Source organism: Ursus arctos, unplaced genomic scaffold (assembly GCF_023065955.2).
Source record: "Ursus arctos isolate Adak ecotype North America unplaced genomic scaffold, UrsArc2.0 scaffold_32, whole genome shotgun sequence".
Lineage (NCBI taxonomy): Eukaryota > Metazoa > Chordata > Mammalia > Carnivora > Ursidae > Ursus > Ursus arctos.
Genome location: NW_026623008.1, coordinates 1,999,005 through 2,014,919, shown reverse-complemented (window position 1 = coordinate 2,014,919; position 15,915 = coordinate 1,999,005). Strand labels below are relative to the sequence as shown.

The 15,915-nt window shown below is 65.6% G+C and overlaps 1 protein-coding gene across 8 annotated transcripts in view; it reads left to right on the top strand.

Annotated features, from left to right (window-relative positions):
• MEGF6 (multiple EGF like domains 6) overlaps positions 1-9,888 on the top strand; it is an 88,382-nt gene extending 78,494 nt beyond the window's left edge. For 4 of the 8 annotated variants that reach the window (XM_044391476.3, XM_044391477.3, XM_057305341.1 and 1 more), the window contains 19 exons: positions 79-204; positions 565-696; positions 785-913; positions 1,016-1,147; positions 1,645-1,773; positions 1,851-1,979; positions 2,199-2,327; positions 2,722-2,850; positions 3,087-3,215; positions 3,461-3,589; positions 3,719-3,847; positions 4,182-4,310; positions 4,872-5,000; positions 5,989-6,117; positions 6,324-6,452; positions 6,763-6,891; positions 6,982-7,110; positions 7,630-7,758; positions 9,244-9,888. In XM_044391476.3, coding sequence (XP_044247411.2) covers positions 79-204; positions 565-696; positions 785-913; positions 1,016-1,147; positions 1,645-1,773; positions 1,851-1,979; positions 2,199-2,327; positions 2,722-2,850; positions 3,087-3,215; positions 3,461-3,589; positions 3,719-3,847; positions 4,182-4,310; positions 4,872-5,000; positions 5,989-6,117; positions 6,324-6,452; positions 6,763-6,891; positions 6,982-7,110; positions 7,630-7,758; positions 9,244-9,308 — 2,390 coding nt within the window. In that variant the 3' untranslated portion in view covers positions 9,309-9,888. Of the gene's footprint in view, positions 1-78; positions 205-564; positions 697-784; positions 914-1,015; positions 1,148-1,644; positions 1,774-1,850; positions 1,980-2,198; positions 2,328-2,721; positions 2,851-3,086; positions 3,216-3,460; positions 3,590-3,718; positions 3,848-4,181; positions 4,311-4,871; positions 5,001-5,988; positions 6,118-6,323; positions 6,453-6,762; positions 6,892-6,981; positions 7,111-7,629; positions 7,759-7,848; positions 7,930-9,243 lie in introns of all 8 variants that reach the window. The other 4 variants (XR_008956772.1, XM_044391478.3, XM_057305342.1 and 1 more) reach the window with 4 other exon arrangements.
• The last annotated feature ends 6,027 nt before the right edge of the window (positions 9,889-15,915 follow it).

Here is a 15,915-nt window from a genome sequence, read left to right as displayed (position 1 = left end):
TCGCCAGGGGACTTGTCTGTGCCCAGCAGCTGTGCTGGGGCAGGAGGGCAGCTCCACCCATCTTGTTCCTTCCTGCAGAGTGCGCAGGGGGGACGTTCGGTGTGAACTGCTCAGGTTCCTGCTTCTGTGGGGGAGCACCCTGTGACCGGGTCACGGGGCAGTGCCTGTGCCCTCCAGGGAGGACTGGGGACGACTGTGGGGCAGGTGAGTGGCAGTGGTGGCCTGCTATACCCTCCCCGCCCTGTGCTATACAACTCTGGGTTGTCCTAGCCCTGGACCGTGTTTGGGGGTCCTGCAACCTGCAGACCCCGGGCCTGTCCTTAACAGCTGAGAGCCCACACCGTACCACCCTTGGGTCTGGGGGCTCCCTGGGCTGTCTGCCCACCGCCTGTCCTGGGACAGAGGCTCCTCTTCTGGAGGTGGTGCTCTGCTGGGGGGAGGGATTGGGGGTTCTCATGACCTGTTGTTTCCTCTCCCCTGAGCCGTGATGCGGGGTCAGTGCCATGTCAGACAGGGCCAGCAAGGCCCCGGGGAAGACTGACTGCCTGGGGGGGGGGTGTCTAGATTGTCCCGAGGGCCGCTGGGGGCTTGGCTGCCAGGAGATCTGCCCTGCGTGTGATCATGGTGCCGCCTGTGAGCCTGGGACCGGAGCCTGCCTGTGCCCCCCCGGTTACACGGGCAGCCGCTGCCAGGACTGTGAGTGCGGGGTCCCCCAACCTGAGTACGGTCAGCCCCTGGCCTGCGCCCCAGCCAGCCCACGGGCTGACCCTGCCCCATCCTGCAGCGTGCCCGGCAGGCTGGTTTGGGCCTGGCTGCCAGCTGAGGTGCCCCTGTGCCAACGACGGGCACTGCCACCCAGCAACCGGACACTGCAGCTGTGCCCCTGGGTGGACCGGCCTCAGCTGCCAGAGAGGTGGGTGGCCTGGGGCCCAGGGCTTGGGGTGGGGGCGCTGGGGCCAGCAGGAGGCCCCGTGCCTGGCCGGGCCTGTGCAGGCTGACCCGGGCCGTGTTGCAGCCTGTGACGACGGGCACTGGGGACCCGACTGCAGCCGGCGCTGTACCTGCAGCCCAGGCCATGGGAGTTGCGACGCAGTCAGTGGCCTGTGTGTGTGTGAGGCTGGCTACACAGGCCCGCGGTGCGAACAGCGTGAGTCCCGGCGCCCACAGCCACGCTCCCATGCCCGTGCACGCACACACACACACGCAAGTACTGGGGGCTCTAGTCCTGTCCTTCTGTCCGGGGACAGGTGGATGGTCTCCTCCCCTGAGTTTCCCCAGCTGCCCCTGTCCTGCCAGGCCTAGGCGTCCCCCCACCCCCCCCCAGACTGCCTGGGTCTGTAGGGTGCCCCTGGAGCAGCAGGCAGGGAGAGCAGGGAGCAGCCACCTGGCACCTGGAGGAGGGGAGGACCAAGGGCCATGACCTTCCGTGTCTCCCACCCCCCCAGGCTGGGGCAGATCCAGAGGTGATGCCTTTGGGTTCCTACCTCCCCCGGGGGCTGACTCAGTCCTTAGCGGGGCAGGGAAGCGGGGAGTGCCCCACGGTCCCCCCCACCCCCCGCTCCGCCTGGGATGCCAGAGGTGCAGGTGGGTCTCGGTCGGTCTCCCCCGCTCCTGCTGACAGTGGGCCGGGGCTGCGTGTCTCAGGGTGTCCCCAGGGCCACTTTGGGCCGGGCTGTGGGCGGCAGTGCCAGTGTGAGCATGGGGCAGCCTGCGACCATGTCAGCGGGGCGTGCACCTGCCCGGCCGGCTGGAGGGGAGCCTTCTGTGAACGCGGTGAGCTGGGGCGTGCCGGGGCTGGCGGGTGGACCCTGCCACCCTGGCCGTGTCCCATCACCACCCGCTCTCTGCAGCCTGCCCGGCGGGCTTCTTCGGCCTGGACTGTCGCGGTGTCTGTGACTGTGCCGCCGGGGCCCCCTGTGACTCTGTGAGCGGCTCCTGCCTCTGCCCTGCTGGCCGCCGGGGCCCCCGCTGTTCGCAGGGTGCGTGAGGCCCAGGCGGCCCTGGGGGCTGCAGGAGAGGGGCCGGGGCCTCTGTGCCAGGCCCCCCTCTGGGGGCCTCCTCCCGGGTGTCTGAAGCTGCCAGGCGGCCACTCTGGAAACGCTGTTTGCCCGCCCAGGCCAGAGGGAAGGGAAGGTTGCCCAGCTGCCCCAGACGTGCTGCAGCCCCTCCAGACCCTGATGGTCCCCTCCCTCCTGCAGCCTGCCCTGCCCCCACCTACGGACACAACTGTAGCCAGACCTGCTCCTGCTTCAACGGGGGCTCCTGTGACCCTGTCCACGGACAGTGCCGCTGCGGCCCTGGCTGGATGGGCCCCACCTGCCTGGAACGTAAGCCACCCCCCACCCCAGGAGTCTGGGACCAGGGATTGTGTCAGCCCCTCCATGGGCCACACGGGGTCACGTGGGCGTGGGATACTGGTGGACAGGAGTCTCAGCAGGAGCGGTGGGCAGGGGGGCTGGGGGCCTGTCATGCCCCCACTGGCACCTGGCCCTGGGGGAGGGCAGGGAGGTGCCGGGCTCTGCAGGGCTGGGTTGGTGGGCCCGGGGTGGCCTGGGGCGGGTTGTCTTAGAGACAGGCCTGGGAGAAGTCCTCCCCACCAAGTCTGGTGTTGGGTTTTGGGGGGGACTGGAAGGTGCACAACCACCAGGCTGGCTCTCAATGGGGGAGAGGCGTCGGGCCCGCTGGGCTGGGCTGCTGCGAGCTGCTCCCCTCCTCCCGCAGCCTGCCCCACGGGCTCGTACGGCGAGAACTGTCAGCATGCCTGCCTCTGTCAGCACGGGGGCACCTGTGACCCCGTCTCAGGCCACTGCACGTGCCCGGAGGGCTGGGCTGGCCTGGCCTGCGAGGAGGGTGAGCCTGGGTCAGACAGAGGAGGTGGAGGGACCCGGGAGCCAGGGTGGGTGCCCCAAAGTATGCTGGCGTGCCCCCCACTCTCTGTGGGCAGAGATGACTTTCTGCCAGTAGGTCTGCGGTGTGACCTTCTCAAGGACAGGGGCCCGAGGCTCTGGGTGCAGGAAGCATGGGTGGGGTGGGGGTCTCCTGGGCCCTCGGGATGTGGGGCACTCCTGGGGTACTGTGCCCTGCAGAGTGCCTCCTGGGGCGCTTTGGAGCCGGCTGTGAGCACAGTTGCGGATGTCTCAATGGCGGTGTCTGTGACCGGCCCTCGGGCCACTGTCTCTGCCCAGCCGGCTGGACTGGGGACAAGTGTCAGAGCCGTGAGTGGGTCGGATTGGGGGCTGGGGTTGTGGGGGGAGTCCAGGGGGCCCCGCTGGTCCCCTCAAGGGGCGGCCTCAGCCTTGCTTCAGGGTGGAGGGCCTCGTGAGGTGGTCCCTTGGCAGGTGGGGGCAGGGGCTGCTGTGCGAGCTCCCAGGGGTCCCCTGTGGGATGGGTGGGGGGTGTTTGGCCCTGCTCACACCCCTGGAGCAGGACTCAGCCCTCTGCCTTATTTCGCCCGGCGCAGCCTGTGCTGAGGGCACGTTTGGGGCACGCTGTGAAGAACGCTGTTCCTGCCGGCGGGGGGCCAACTGCCACCACGTGACGGGGGCCTGCCTCTGCCCCCCGGGATGGAGAGGCTCACGGTGTGAGAACGGTGAGCCCCTCGGCTCCGCCAGCACCCACGGGGCCAGCTGCTAGGGTGGAGGGGGTGTTTGCACAGTGATCCCTCCGGGCTGCACTGGCCCCAGAGCCCCCCACCACCCCCAGCCCTGACTTCCTGCAGCCTGCCCGCATGGCTGGTTTGGAAAGGCCTGTGCCCAGCGCTGCCTGTGCCCGCCCAGCGCCCCCTGCCACCACGTCACCGGGGCGTGTCACTGCCCACCAGGCTCCACGGGTCCCGGCTGTGAGCAGGGTAGGTGACCCCACTCAGGGGGCAGAGCAGCTGGTGGCTGAGGCTATACGGACCCCGAGTTGCACCCGAAACCTCCACCCCCAGAGGCGGCCACATGGGGGGGTTGTTCCCGAGCTGGGCCAGGACTGACCTCTCCCGCCCACACCCCAGCCTGCCCACCCGGCACCTTTGGGGAGAGCTGTGGGCATAAGTGCCATTGTCCCGGCGTGTCCCGGCGAGAACCAGGCCTGCTAGGCTGTTCTCAGGAGGCGCTGCTCATCCCAGGGCTGGGGGTGGGACGCCAGGGGGGCAAGGCCTGGCCCCTGACCTCTGGCACCTGCCCCTGTCCCTGCAGGGTGCCCCCCCGGGCGGTTTGGGCCTGGCTGTGAGCAGCAGTGTGGGTGTCTCCACGGAGGCTCCTGTGATGCAGCCACCGGGGCCTGCCTCTGCCCTGCGGGGTTCCTGGGGGCCGACTGCAGCCTGCGTGAGTGGCTGGGGGGAGGTCTGGGTGAATGGGGGAGGGACAGGGTGGCTGCTCCCTGGGCCTCAGTGGGCAGGGCCCCCCAGCCAGCCTGTGGGAGGACAGCCCCCTGACCGTCTAGCTTCCTGATTCTCCTGCTGGGCCTGACCCCGGGCTGGGCTAAGGTGGGGATGTCCGTGTGACCCCAGTGTCCCTGCCAGCCAGCTCTGTCCCCTCCCCCTCCCCCGATCCCCTGCCCTGGCCACGTCCAGCAGGCACTTGTGCACCTCTGTGCAGACGGAGGCCCGCTAGGCATCCCGCCCAGGAGAGCGCCTGTCTCTGAGTCATGGGGAACTTCCTGCCGGTCTGGGAGCCTGGATCGGCTGGGGGCAGTGGGGTGGGGGTAGCAGGGAGTCCCTGTCCCTGCAGAGCTGGCCTGGCCCCCAGCAGAACTGCGGGTGGAGGGGAGATGCCAGGGCGGGCAGGGGCACGGGAGGTCTCCACAGCCCATCCTGTCTCCGGACTGACATGGCAGAGGAAAGGGGAGCCGGCAGGAGTGGCCACCGTCCTGCTTCCTCCCGGCAGCCTGTCCACAGGGCCGCTTCGGCCCCGGCTGTGCCCACGTGTGCAGGTGTGGGCAGGGAGCAGCCTGTGACCCCGTGACTGGCAGCTGCACCTGCCCCCCTGGGAGGACTGGCGTCCACTGTGAGCACGGTGAGCGCCCGCTCTGCCTGCCCCTTCCACATTTCATGGATGCCACTGCATCAGCCTATGGGATGGGGGGGTGGGGGGCGATGGGGAGAAGCCACGGGTCCCCCAGGGGAGAACCAGGCCCGAGAGCCGGGTGGCGCATTCACACCAGCAGCCTCCACTGACCCCGTCGAGTGGCTGGTGGGGCGCTGAACAGGTCCCAGCTCAGAGCCTCCCAGCAGGAGGGCCTAGTGGCTGTTTTGTCTGATGACAGAGCCAGCTCCCTGGCTCAAGTCCCTGTGGCACAGGGTCCTGCTGGCCCTTTCTGCTGGGCCCGGAGGCCGGGGACCCCAGGTGGAGGGAGTCCTGGAGTACAGGGCATGGTGGGGAAAGGGGGTGACCCCAGGAGCCGTCCTGGGGCTGCCACCCGTGATGGCACTCCTGGTCCCCGTGGCCACAGCTATGGCCCCTTGGCCTGGCTCCCACACCCTGGTAGGTCAGAGCACTCTGCCAGCCTTTGGTCCTCATCAAGGGGTCAGTGACCTCCCCCCCACAAGCCCCCCAGTTCTGAGCTTGTGGTAGCAGAGTCCTAAGCACTGTGACCTGGCTGCAGCTAGGCTGTGTCCAGGCCTCCAGGGACTACAGCAGTCATGGGTCAATCAGATTATGATCAGGGACCATCTGGAGAGTCTGGCAGCCCGGCCGCCTCAGCCTGGAGGATGTGCCTGTGCAGAGGGCCACCACCTCCAGGAAGTCTTCCCTAACCAGCTCCCTCCAGCTGGGCAAGCACTCCCTGCCCCTCCTCGGCACTCAGCCAGGCCTGGTGTTTGCGGAGAGGATGGATGAATGGGCAGGATGCGGCTGGTGTCAACTCCCTGGCACGTGGGCGCCTCGGGGCAGAGACTGGCCCCAGGAAGTGTTTGTTGAATGAAGGCCAGATGTGGGGACGTGTCCCCAGAGCGTGTCCAGCCCTGAGCCGGAGCACTGAGCAGTGTCTGACTTCTGCCCCCAGGCTGCCCTCAGAACCGGTTTGGAGTGAGCTGTGAGCGCGTGTGCTCCTGCAGGAACGGGGGCCTGTGCCATGCGGCCAATGGCAGCTGCTCCTGCGGCCTGGGCTGGACAGGGCCGCACTGTGAGCTGGGTCAGTGCGCGGGCCACGCCCTGATCGGGGAGGGGACTGGTCTGGACCCCCCAGGAGAGCACAGGGCTCAGGATCCTCTGTGTGGGGCTGCCGTGGGGCTGGACAAGGTCCCCCGAGGTCGCGCGAATCAGGCTCGTGCCGGGGGCCGTCCCTCGGGCCCCCTGCTCTTCTGCGGCAGGAGGCTGACCTGCTGGCTCTGTCCCCAGCCTGCCCTCCTGGTTACTATGGTGCTTCCTGCCGTCTGGAGTGCTCTTGCCAAAACAATGGCACTTGTGAGCCCACCACGGGCGCCTGCCACTGTGGCCCCGGCTTCTACGGCCAGGCCTGCCAGCACTGTGAGTCCTGGGGTGGGGACCCCAGCCCCGGTGGCTGCTCCTCCCGCGTGGGAGGTCGGGACCAACGTGGGCTTCCATGGCGATGGCCACTGTCCCTGTCCCTCCCCGTGGTGGCCGGTGAGATAAGGCCTGGCCCCATTCACTTTGGGACGTCAAGGCTGGAGGCCTCCGCCCAGGGTCCCATGCGAGCAGGTTGACCTCTCACCTAAGCCCCAGCCGTGATGGGGGGCCAGGCCTGGGTGGGAGAAAGGGGGAGCACGAGCCTCTGAACCAGGACTGAGGTAGGGGCTCTAACTGGGGTGTCTTTCAGCCTGTCCCCCCGGCTTCCACGGGGCTGGCTGCCAGGCAGCGTGTGAGTGTCGGCATGGGGCCCCCTGCCACCCCGTCAGCGGCCAGTGTGTCTGCCCCTCCGGCTTCTCCGGCCAACTCTGTGAGAGGGGTGAGTGCTCCGTGTTCCCATGTGCTCCCTTGGCCCTATCCTGTCTGGTAGGGGACAGGACAGGACACTGAGTCCACTGCCCCCCACCAGGGTGTGAACCAGGCTCGTTTGGAGAGGGCTGCCGCCAGCGCTGTGACTGCGAGGCAGGGGCACCTTGCGACCCCATCACCGGCCAGTGCCTGTGTCCCCCGGGGCGCACAGGGGCCGCTTGTGACCTCGGTGAGTCTGGGGTCGCGCTCAGCGGAGCACGGGCATGGGTTTCCGCTGGTGGCAAGGATTGCTTGTGTAGGGGGAGCCTCAGCTGTGCTCTCCCCTGGCCTGTGCTCCGTGCCCCCCTGTGCCGGTCCCACCCCTCTGCAGGCGGGCGCCCAGCATGGGGCTCCTGCTCAGGAATGTCAGGGCCTCCCCTGCTCTCTGGCCAGAACGGGGCCCTGTGAGGTGGGAAGGAGACCTTCCCGGTCTGCCAGCCTGCTCGGACATAGGAGGGGCTGTCCCCTGCCGCCGCACACATGACCTCGTGTGTTTGTCTTGACCTGGGGAGGAGCATCCCTGACTGCCAGGCCCCCTAGGTCAGCCCCGGGGCCGGGCAGGTGCCCAGCGCCTGGAGCTTTCCCACATGGGAGGCCCGCGCAGGGCAGGAAGAGGGAGGGATCCCTACCCAGAGGGCCTGGGGCGCCCGGGGCAGAGCAGGCAGGAACGGCCCTCAGGCCCGTGTCTCCCACGGCCTTCTTCCTGCAGACTGCACCCCGGGCTTTTTCGGGCCGGGCTGTGCCCTGCGCTGCAGCTGTGGGGCTGGGGCTGCCTGTGACCCCGCCAGTGGGCGGTGCCACTGCGTGGACGGCTACCTGGGGCCCACCTGTCAGCAAGGTGAGTTAGGCTCCCCAGGGGGAGGCAGGAAGACAACACGCTCCCCAGCCCTGCCCCGGCGGGAACCCCGTCCCTCCTCCCCACACACAGGTGGTCGGCCAGGCTAGCTGGTGAGAATGTCGCCATCCCCGCGCGGTGCCCGCAGTGTCCACACGGCTTCTCACGCGCCAGGTGTGGACCTCGCAGCTGCTGGACGGTGGGGCAGGGTTCTGCAGCGCCAGCAGCCCCCCGCAGCCCCCCGCAGCCCTGTGGGCGGGGCTAGGTGACGCAGTGTAGGTGGGCGCTGACCCAGCCCTTCGCCCCCTCCCCGCCTTGCGCTGCGTGTGCGTGAAGCCGGGCGTGATGGTGCGCCCGTGCGTACGTGCGCTGCAGTCTGTGTACTAAGCCCTGGGGGTGTGCACGCAGTGCCGGTAGGCAACACCCTGCCCCGACCCTGGGCAGTGGGGGAGCGCGCAGTGACAGCACCTTGGCCTCTCGGTCCCCCCGGCCCCTGGGGGAACACGCATCTGCAGGCAGAACTCGGGGTGCCCCTGGAGCCCCCTGGTCAGCTCGCCCAGGCCTAGCCTGCTGAAGGGAGGGGAGCTGTGTGCTGAGAGGGTCGCGTCTGGCCTGCGGGGACAGGCTCCGTGGACAGGTGAAGCAGGGAGCCAGGACGAGAGTGGGGAGTCCAGACGGGTCTGCAGCCTGGGAACCCCACATGCGGGCTCGTTGTTGCGTGTGCCTGTTTTTGAGCCGCTGGGAGGCAGCCCTGGCCCAGGACTGTTAGGCGCCCCGGGGGCAGGGTCTCACGGCGGGCGGGCGGGCGGGCGTTGGAGGCGCGGCTGGCAGGGCTGCGGCTCAGACCCGAGCGCCACCCACGGCGGCATCTGGTGGTCATCTGTGGTACTGCACTGCAGACCCCTGTGCGGTCCTGGCGGCCTGGACTGGTACTGGGGTCTCGGACCTGGCTCATCCTTCAGGCGGGTGGGAAGGAGGAGAGGCAAGGCTGTGCTGGCTTGCAGTCCTGGGCCCTGCCCCCTGCCCTGGAGTGGACTGGCGGGGTTCTAGTAAAGCACCTCCCAGCCCTCCATGCTGCTGTGCTTGGGGGAACTGGGAGCTGTCATTTGGGGAGGGGGGAGGCCTCGCTATTTGCATAGGTGTGAGCAGGGAAGAGGCTTTGCCAGGGAGGACCCAACGGGCCTATGTGGGAGACTGGCGTTTGCATTTGGGGCATCCTTGGCCTGTTACCAGCAGACTGAGGCCAGAGGAGGGATGAAGATTGCCCACTTATATATAGTTTGGGCCCCATAGGGCAGCGGAGGATCCAGAACCTGGACCTCAGAGATGAGGTCAGGCAGAAGCTGGGGAGGAAGGGGGGGCCGTCTCCCCTCTGGGCTGGAGCTGGAAGGGCAGGAGGGGACACGGGAAGTGTGAGCCCCGAATTCTGGCAGCTTCAAGAGTTCCCACCGGCCCTGGCGCTGACGCTCCTTTCCCCTGTCCCTGCAGCGGCCTCACACCCAGCTTCTCACGGACCAGCACTTGGGCTCAGCAGCAGGGCAGAGAAACACTAGCTCAGAGGCAGCCCCCAAGCAGGCCCGTCTTCCAGGCGCTTTGGTGTGACCGAGGAGGGGCGCCTGTGGGCCGGCCAGGACTCCAGCCCCAGACTGTGCCCGGCCCTGCGGCCTCTCGCTGGGCAAGGATCGGCTGGCCACGGGGAGCGAGGCGCTGCCTGACCTAGCTCCAAGGAGCCCGGGCGAGTGGGCCTGGCCTTGGGCTGCACAGCCACACAGCCGCGCTGGCCGCACGTGCTGAGGAAGCCCCCCCGCCGCCCCCCTGCCGCCCCCTCCACGGCCCTGGGTGAGGACCGAGGGTGGCGTGGGTGCAGGCGCAGGCAGGGGGGGCCTTCTGAGTAGGTTCTTGTGGTGCTAGGCCTGGGGCTGCTGCGCTCAGCCTGTTGACCCCCTGTATTTATGGAGACGTATTTATGGGCAGCTGGCCACGCCCCCTGCACCCCTGGGCACCGGAAGGCTGCCCGCCCCTGCCTGCCCCAGGAAACCCTGCTGCGGGACTTTGGCGCCCCGTGGGGTCTCTGGGCGGCGGGCTCCGGTACCTGTGAAATCCAGAAACTTAAGAAAGAAGCCGCTGCTTCCTCGTGGCCTGTGCGTTCACTGCTTTGGGCTCGCCGTGCTGGCCTCCCAGGGCATCAGTGTGTGTGGACAGGAACCTCCCCCGGGCCAGGGAGGCCCCACAGGCGCTGGGCCCCATTTGGTCCCTGCCCCTCCCTAGGGGTGGGGGTGGCGTACGAGGAGAGCTGGGGTTTGTCCTGGTTCCCGGTGCTCTAGGGGGGCACGCGGGGGCTGGTCTGTGTGTGGGAGCATGGCCCCATGGGGAGGAGGCTGGCCCGAGGGCAGGGTGATGGGGAGTCAACATGGGCACCCCACCCCTCCTGTCTTCAGGGTGGAAATGGCGGGGGGGGGGGGGTGAAGAGCATCCCAGGGGCGGGGTGGCCAGTGGACTGGGCTGGACCCAGATGGCCACACCAGCACTTAGGGTCTGGGCTGGAGTCCCTGGTGCCCCCCCCCAACACCAGCCCAGCTAGCGCTTACCTTCAGGCCAAAGGACCTGGCGGAGTGAAACGAGGAGGGTTCTAGCAGCCGCGTCCCCTTAAACAGACACCTAGGGAACGGCCCATAGCAGAGAGAGCCAGTTACTGGGCGTTCACGTACGTGGGATGAATGTCTCTGGAGGGGATGGGGCCAGGCCAGGGACCGTACAGAAGAAGCCAGTACAGGAACAGTGGTGAGGGCAGCCCGGCGCGGCTAGACCGCGGGCTCTGCGGTGCAGGGCGCTCTGCTGGAAAGCGGCAGGGAGGCTCGGAGGGAGAGGATGTCTCCGGAGGCTAACAGCACGGAGGGGAGGCGTTGACCTCCTTCTAACTGAAGCTCTAGACAAGAGGAAAACTTGACCGGAAGCAACACCAGAAGGTGAACGACCTCAGACTGAAAGCACTCGACGTGGCAGAACAGGGGTGAGAATGCCACGGTCTGAAGAATCTTAAGGAAATCACCAGCAAGGAGAGATCCTAAAAGGCCCAGGAAAGAACAGAAACCCGCGTGGCATCAGCCTTCACAACAGAAACTCCGGAAACCGAGAGAGTGCCGTTCTGTTCTCAAAGCACTGAAGAAAAAGTTTTGAAACTCGAAATGTATGTGCTGTTAAAGTGTCTGAAAAACAAAGCCCGGATTCCTCTTGGGGCTTACCCTCGAAAGCCAGAGCTGAAACCAGAGCTGAAAACGTGCCAGCAAGGAGAGCAAGAAACACAGCAGGTGCGGTGGGGAGGTGAGAGCCCCCGAGTCACCTGGTCGAGTCACCTAGTTGCAAAAAGAAGTAACCATTCACAGCGACCTATGGCAGGGGTGCGGGAGCAGGGGCGCCGGAGCAGGGGCTGGGAGAGGGCCCCGGGACCCTCTCTGCTGGCGAGCGACGCGGAGAGACCACCGATGCTGGCTGGCGAGGGAGCGCACCTGCGTGCGTTTGCGTCATAGGAAGACAGGTGTGCCCCCTGCAAGAACACTGTTGGGCGGGCAGCCTTTCAGCCCCGGGGGCGGGGGGGGCATGTCCTCGCGCTGGTGGAAGGTGGGGAGAGAGGGAGGACAAGCGGAGTAAGAGAGCAGATCCACAAAGCCCATACAGGGGACAAGGGACGGTCTAAACCCCGGTCCCAGGGCTGCGTGAGACGCTCGCTGCTCAGCGGTATTTGAACTGTGAAAGACGCCCCTAGAACGATGGACGGAGATGCCCGCAGAGTAAGTCAAAAGAAAGCGGGCTGCGAGCTTTACTGTTTCGGAGGGAGACGCATCAGAAGTGGCGGCATGGAAGTCTGTGTGGGGACGTGTGCGCGAAGCAGCGGCGGCTCGGAGACTCCCGGGACTGATGCTGTAACAGCGGGAAGTAAACTGTGCGAGCTGCTGATTTTGACGTGCTCTTTAAAAATAAAACAGTAACTAGGTCAAGCGAGCAGGACGTAAGCGAGGAAGAAAGGGTAGTGAGCTTCAACAGATGCGGCCGATCGATACTGCGGCTGAGGCCATGCATGCATCAAATTCGTAAACCTGGAATTCACGTCTATGTATGAACGTCACACTCACAAATGCAGAGTGGTGCCACACTTAGCAAAACCAGCATTCCTTTGAAGGTGAGTAAGGAAGACAAGAGCGAGCAAGACTGATGATTTTTTAAACACAGACAAAACACAGGAGGAAGAACTGACTCACCGAAACGACAGACAGTAAGAGCTCAAAATACTAGGAGTGACCACGTACAAGGAACTTGAAATTTTTTAAAAAATGGGTAAGTTTTAAGAGAAAATATGAAATGCCAGGATTGGTGTTGGTAGAAATAAAAAACCGTGAATAAACCAATAACATAAGTAAATGCAAACAGTAACGGGAGCCCATCGGCCCCCCGGGAGTGCCTGAGACGTCGGCCGGGGTGGGTGGGTGTGCCACAGTTTCCGGACACGGTGAAGCTGTCTAATGTGAATTGTTCCGGAATCTCTAAAAAGAAGAAGAGCAGCTCACCTCATTTCATGAGGCCGGTCTAACCTGGTTCTTAAACCAGCTGAGGGAGGTACCAGGAGAGGAGATGACAGACTCGTTACGTGTATGCAGAAATCTCCATCCTAGATATTAGTTTCTCAAATACACATATATTTTTAAAGATTTATTTATTTGACAAAGAGAAAGAAGGAGCACCCACGAGCAGGATGGACAGAGGGAGAGAGAGAATCGCAAGCAGACTCCTCGTGGAGTGCAGAGCCCAGTGTGGGGCTCGATCTCACGACCCCGAGATCATAACCTGAGCTGAAATCAAGAGTACCCGACTGAGCCGCCCAGGCTCCCTGCCGCTCAAGACTATTTTATAAAGAATATCAACTCGATCCAACGGGCATTGCACTTGAGTAAAATGCCAGGACAACCTAATGCCCCAAAATGCACTGACGTATTTGGGGAGATGAGCGATCGGATGATTGTCCGCCGGAAGCAGAAAGAGTATTCTACAGAATTCAGCATCTCTTTAGGATATAAATTCTCGGAAGGCGGGGGTGGGTACAGACAGGCGCTTTGTTGACAATGGTCATGTGCCAAGAATGTCTTGCAAGTCTGGTGGAGAAACCAGGGTCTCAAGTCTCTGTGAGCGAAGGCCTGCCCGCTGCTCGCGCCCGCCCAGCACACGCTGGGGCCCTGCCGTCTCCTGCCTGCGCTGTCCACCTCCCTGACCCTGACCCGGGAGCCCCCAGCTCTGGCCGTCCCTCCCCCGGGAGAACGCAGTCTGGGAGACGTGGCTCTGCTCACTCCACGCTGGACCCCCTGGACGGACGGCGCCTGCGTAGGGCCCCGTAAGCGCTGTGGAAGGAGCGAACAACTTCCCTGGGAGGGAGACTGGACGCCAATGTGTTTCCTGCCCCCCCCCCCCCAGCAGAGCTCCCCAGGCTCCGTTCGCCGAGAGCTAGAAACTAGGATGTGAGGCTGTGGGGAAGAGAGAACCCTGCTCGGGGGCACAGGACCTGGGACGCAGAAGAGCCCCAGACACGTGAGATGACTAGGAATCGGAGTGGGGCATAAAGAGCATGGAGAGCCTCTGAAACGTGTGAAACCTATAGAGGTCGGTAGAGCTTCCGCAGAGGCCGTGATGCGTACCGCGTACAGCATCCCTCAACGCGGCCACAAGACCCATCTGTGCCCGCGGGTTTATCTGGCAAAAGTTTGCGTGAAGCCCCGATCCAGATTAGGATCCCTGCAAGGGGCGGAGGGCCCCCGATCTGATGCGACCCCAGTCCCAAGAAAGCCCCCCAGCAAGGGGCTGACAGGTGACAGCTGGGGGGAGGGGGTTGGGATGTTTACCACACGCGGGGGGCTGATCTTGGGACCAGTGTCAGTGACCAAGTGTGATGAAGTGTGCGGGATTCACGGATGCCCAGGGCCCACAAAGGTCTGGATGGAGATGACCTGCATGCCTAAGGGGCAAGAGTCAGGGGGTCCAGGGGCTCTCGTCGTCGTGGCGTGGGGCATGGGGAGCCCCAGGCACTGCTGGGGTGGACACCTGGGGGCGCTAGATGTCTTTAGGGCCTGGCTGCAGTGGCCCCCCACCAGCCACCAGGGCCCTCAAGGGAAGTGGGTCCTCCCTGCAGAAAGGCCCTGGAATGTTGCGGAGTGGTTCTAACAGCAAGTGGGTGGGCTGGGACACCTTGGTGTCTGTTCCCACTGGGCCCCACTGGGGTTGGCTTACGTCCTGGGAAGCTCGGATGGCCTCTAGCAGTGGGCAGAGGCTCTGGGGTCTTGTTTCCCCACCTGCAACAAAAGGGGCAGTGCAGCTGGCTGGGAGGAGGGGCTAGACGGCCTCTGGAGACCCCACCCCAGCACAGCAGGTGTGCTGGGGCTCCCCAGGACGCCCTGGTGTCTGGGGGTGGGCAGCAGAAAGATCGTTTAAGGTCTTAGGACCAGCTCTGCTGGAAGGCAAGTCAGAGCAGCCTCGGCCTGGGGAGGGCCAGGGTCTGGGCTGGCCTCTCCACCCCCAGGAAGGGACCCCAGACTGAGCAGAGGACCCTCAGGGGTGTCGAGTGGGCACTCGCGCCAGGGAAAGCTTTGGCCTTCCTCTCTTCCCGTCCACCTCCCGTCCCGTCCACCCGGGCCCCCTCCAGACCTCGAAGCAGCGGGGCCTTGTGCTTCCTGATTCTTCTCTGCAGGGTGTCCGTCCTGAGCTGGCAGCCCCCCCCCCGCCCCCGCAGTCCCTACCCCCCCATCCGGTGACATCCCTCCTCCTGGCTAAGCATTCTTCCTGTCTCCTTGGGAGGTAGAGGGGGCTTCAGCCACTGCGCGGACCAAAGAGGACCCCAGGCTGTGTCCGGGCCCCAGGTCAGGACATTAAGGGCGTGGCCCCTGGGCCGTCCAAACCCTCTCAGGCCATTCACTGAAACTGTCCCAGGCAGAATGGGCAGTAGACAGGCCTGCCCTCCCCGTTCAGGGGGTCAGCGGTGAGAGCAAGCAGGCGGGCCTCCTTCGGAGGAGCTGGGCTGCCACAGAGATGCTTCCCCCTCCCCTGCGGGGCACACACACACGCACACACAAATGCGCATGCGCGCGCCCATGCCCAGCCCGGCCTGCCAGCTCGCCCCCACCGCGGGTCTGGGGAAAGAGCAGGGAGTTCACCTAGCTCACAGGTGGGGAAGTCCGGGTCCCAAATTCCCAGCCATACAGGAAGTGGGAAGAGCTTACCCCGGGGCTGGCTCCAGAGAACCCCCACCCTGCAGCCGTCCCGGAGCCCCGACTGTCCCATCCCCTATCATGCAGTCTCTCTGCCCAGCACGGCCCGTGCCGCCTGGGCTCTGACCCAGGCCTGGCCCTTCCCACTGCCTGAAGCCATGGACATCCCCTTGGAGGTCAATGGGGAGGAGTTACCCACCCCTCCCGGTGCTGAATTCCTTCCCTTACCTGACTCAGTGGGCGGGGCTCAGAGCAGCTCCTCCTCCTCACTCGGCCCTCCAACCGGCTCAGTCCCCGCCCCCCCCGTCTCCCCCCGCCCCCACCTGCCCAGGCCCACGGCCCACGGCCAGGCAGAGGGCGGGCCGGCCCAGTCACCCACTTCCGCCCGGGAGGTAGCGAGCCGCGCTGCCCGCTTTCAAACCGAAGCTGGGGCCCCAGCGGGGTCAGGACAGACCCTAATGCTGGGAGCCCCCACCCCAAGGACAGCACTGCCCACGCTGAGCGGGGCGCTGGACAGGGGCGGAGGAATCACGGGGTGGGCAGGGCATGACCTGGCCTTCCTGCCTGGTGTAGCAGCCAAGCGCCCAGGCCAGCCTGCCCCTCCCCACTGCACGTCCAGGGCCTGGGGGAGCAGATGGGCTGTGAGTGAGGTGGAGGCTGGGGGGACATACCAGCGGGATCCCCAGACCCACTAGCCAGAGCCCTGCAAGGGAGTGTGTGGGGGTCGGGGTCAGAAGCCACCACGCTCCACACGGACAGTCAGCCCCAGGCCACAGAGGAGCATGGGGTGACGGTGAACAGGAGGCCCACACAAGACCCAGGACCCCACACAAGTGCTCACTCACAGGGAGCCAGGCCTGGCCCACGGCACCTGGGGCATTTTGCAGGGACTTATCTGGCCTCCTGGGCACAGATT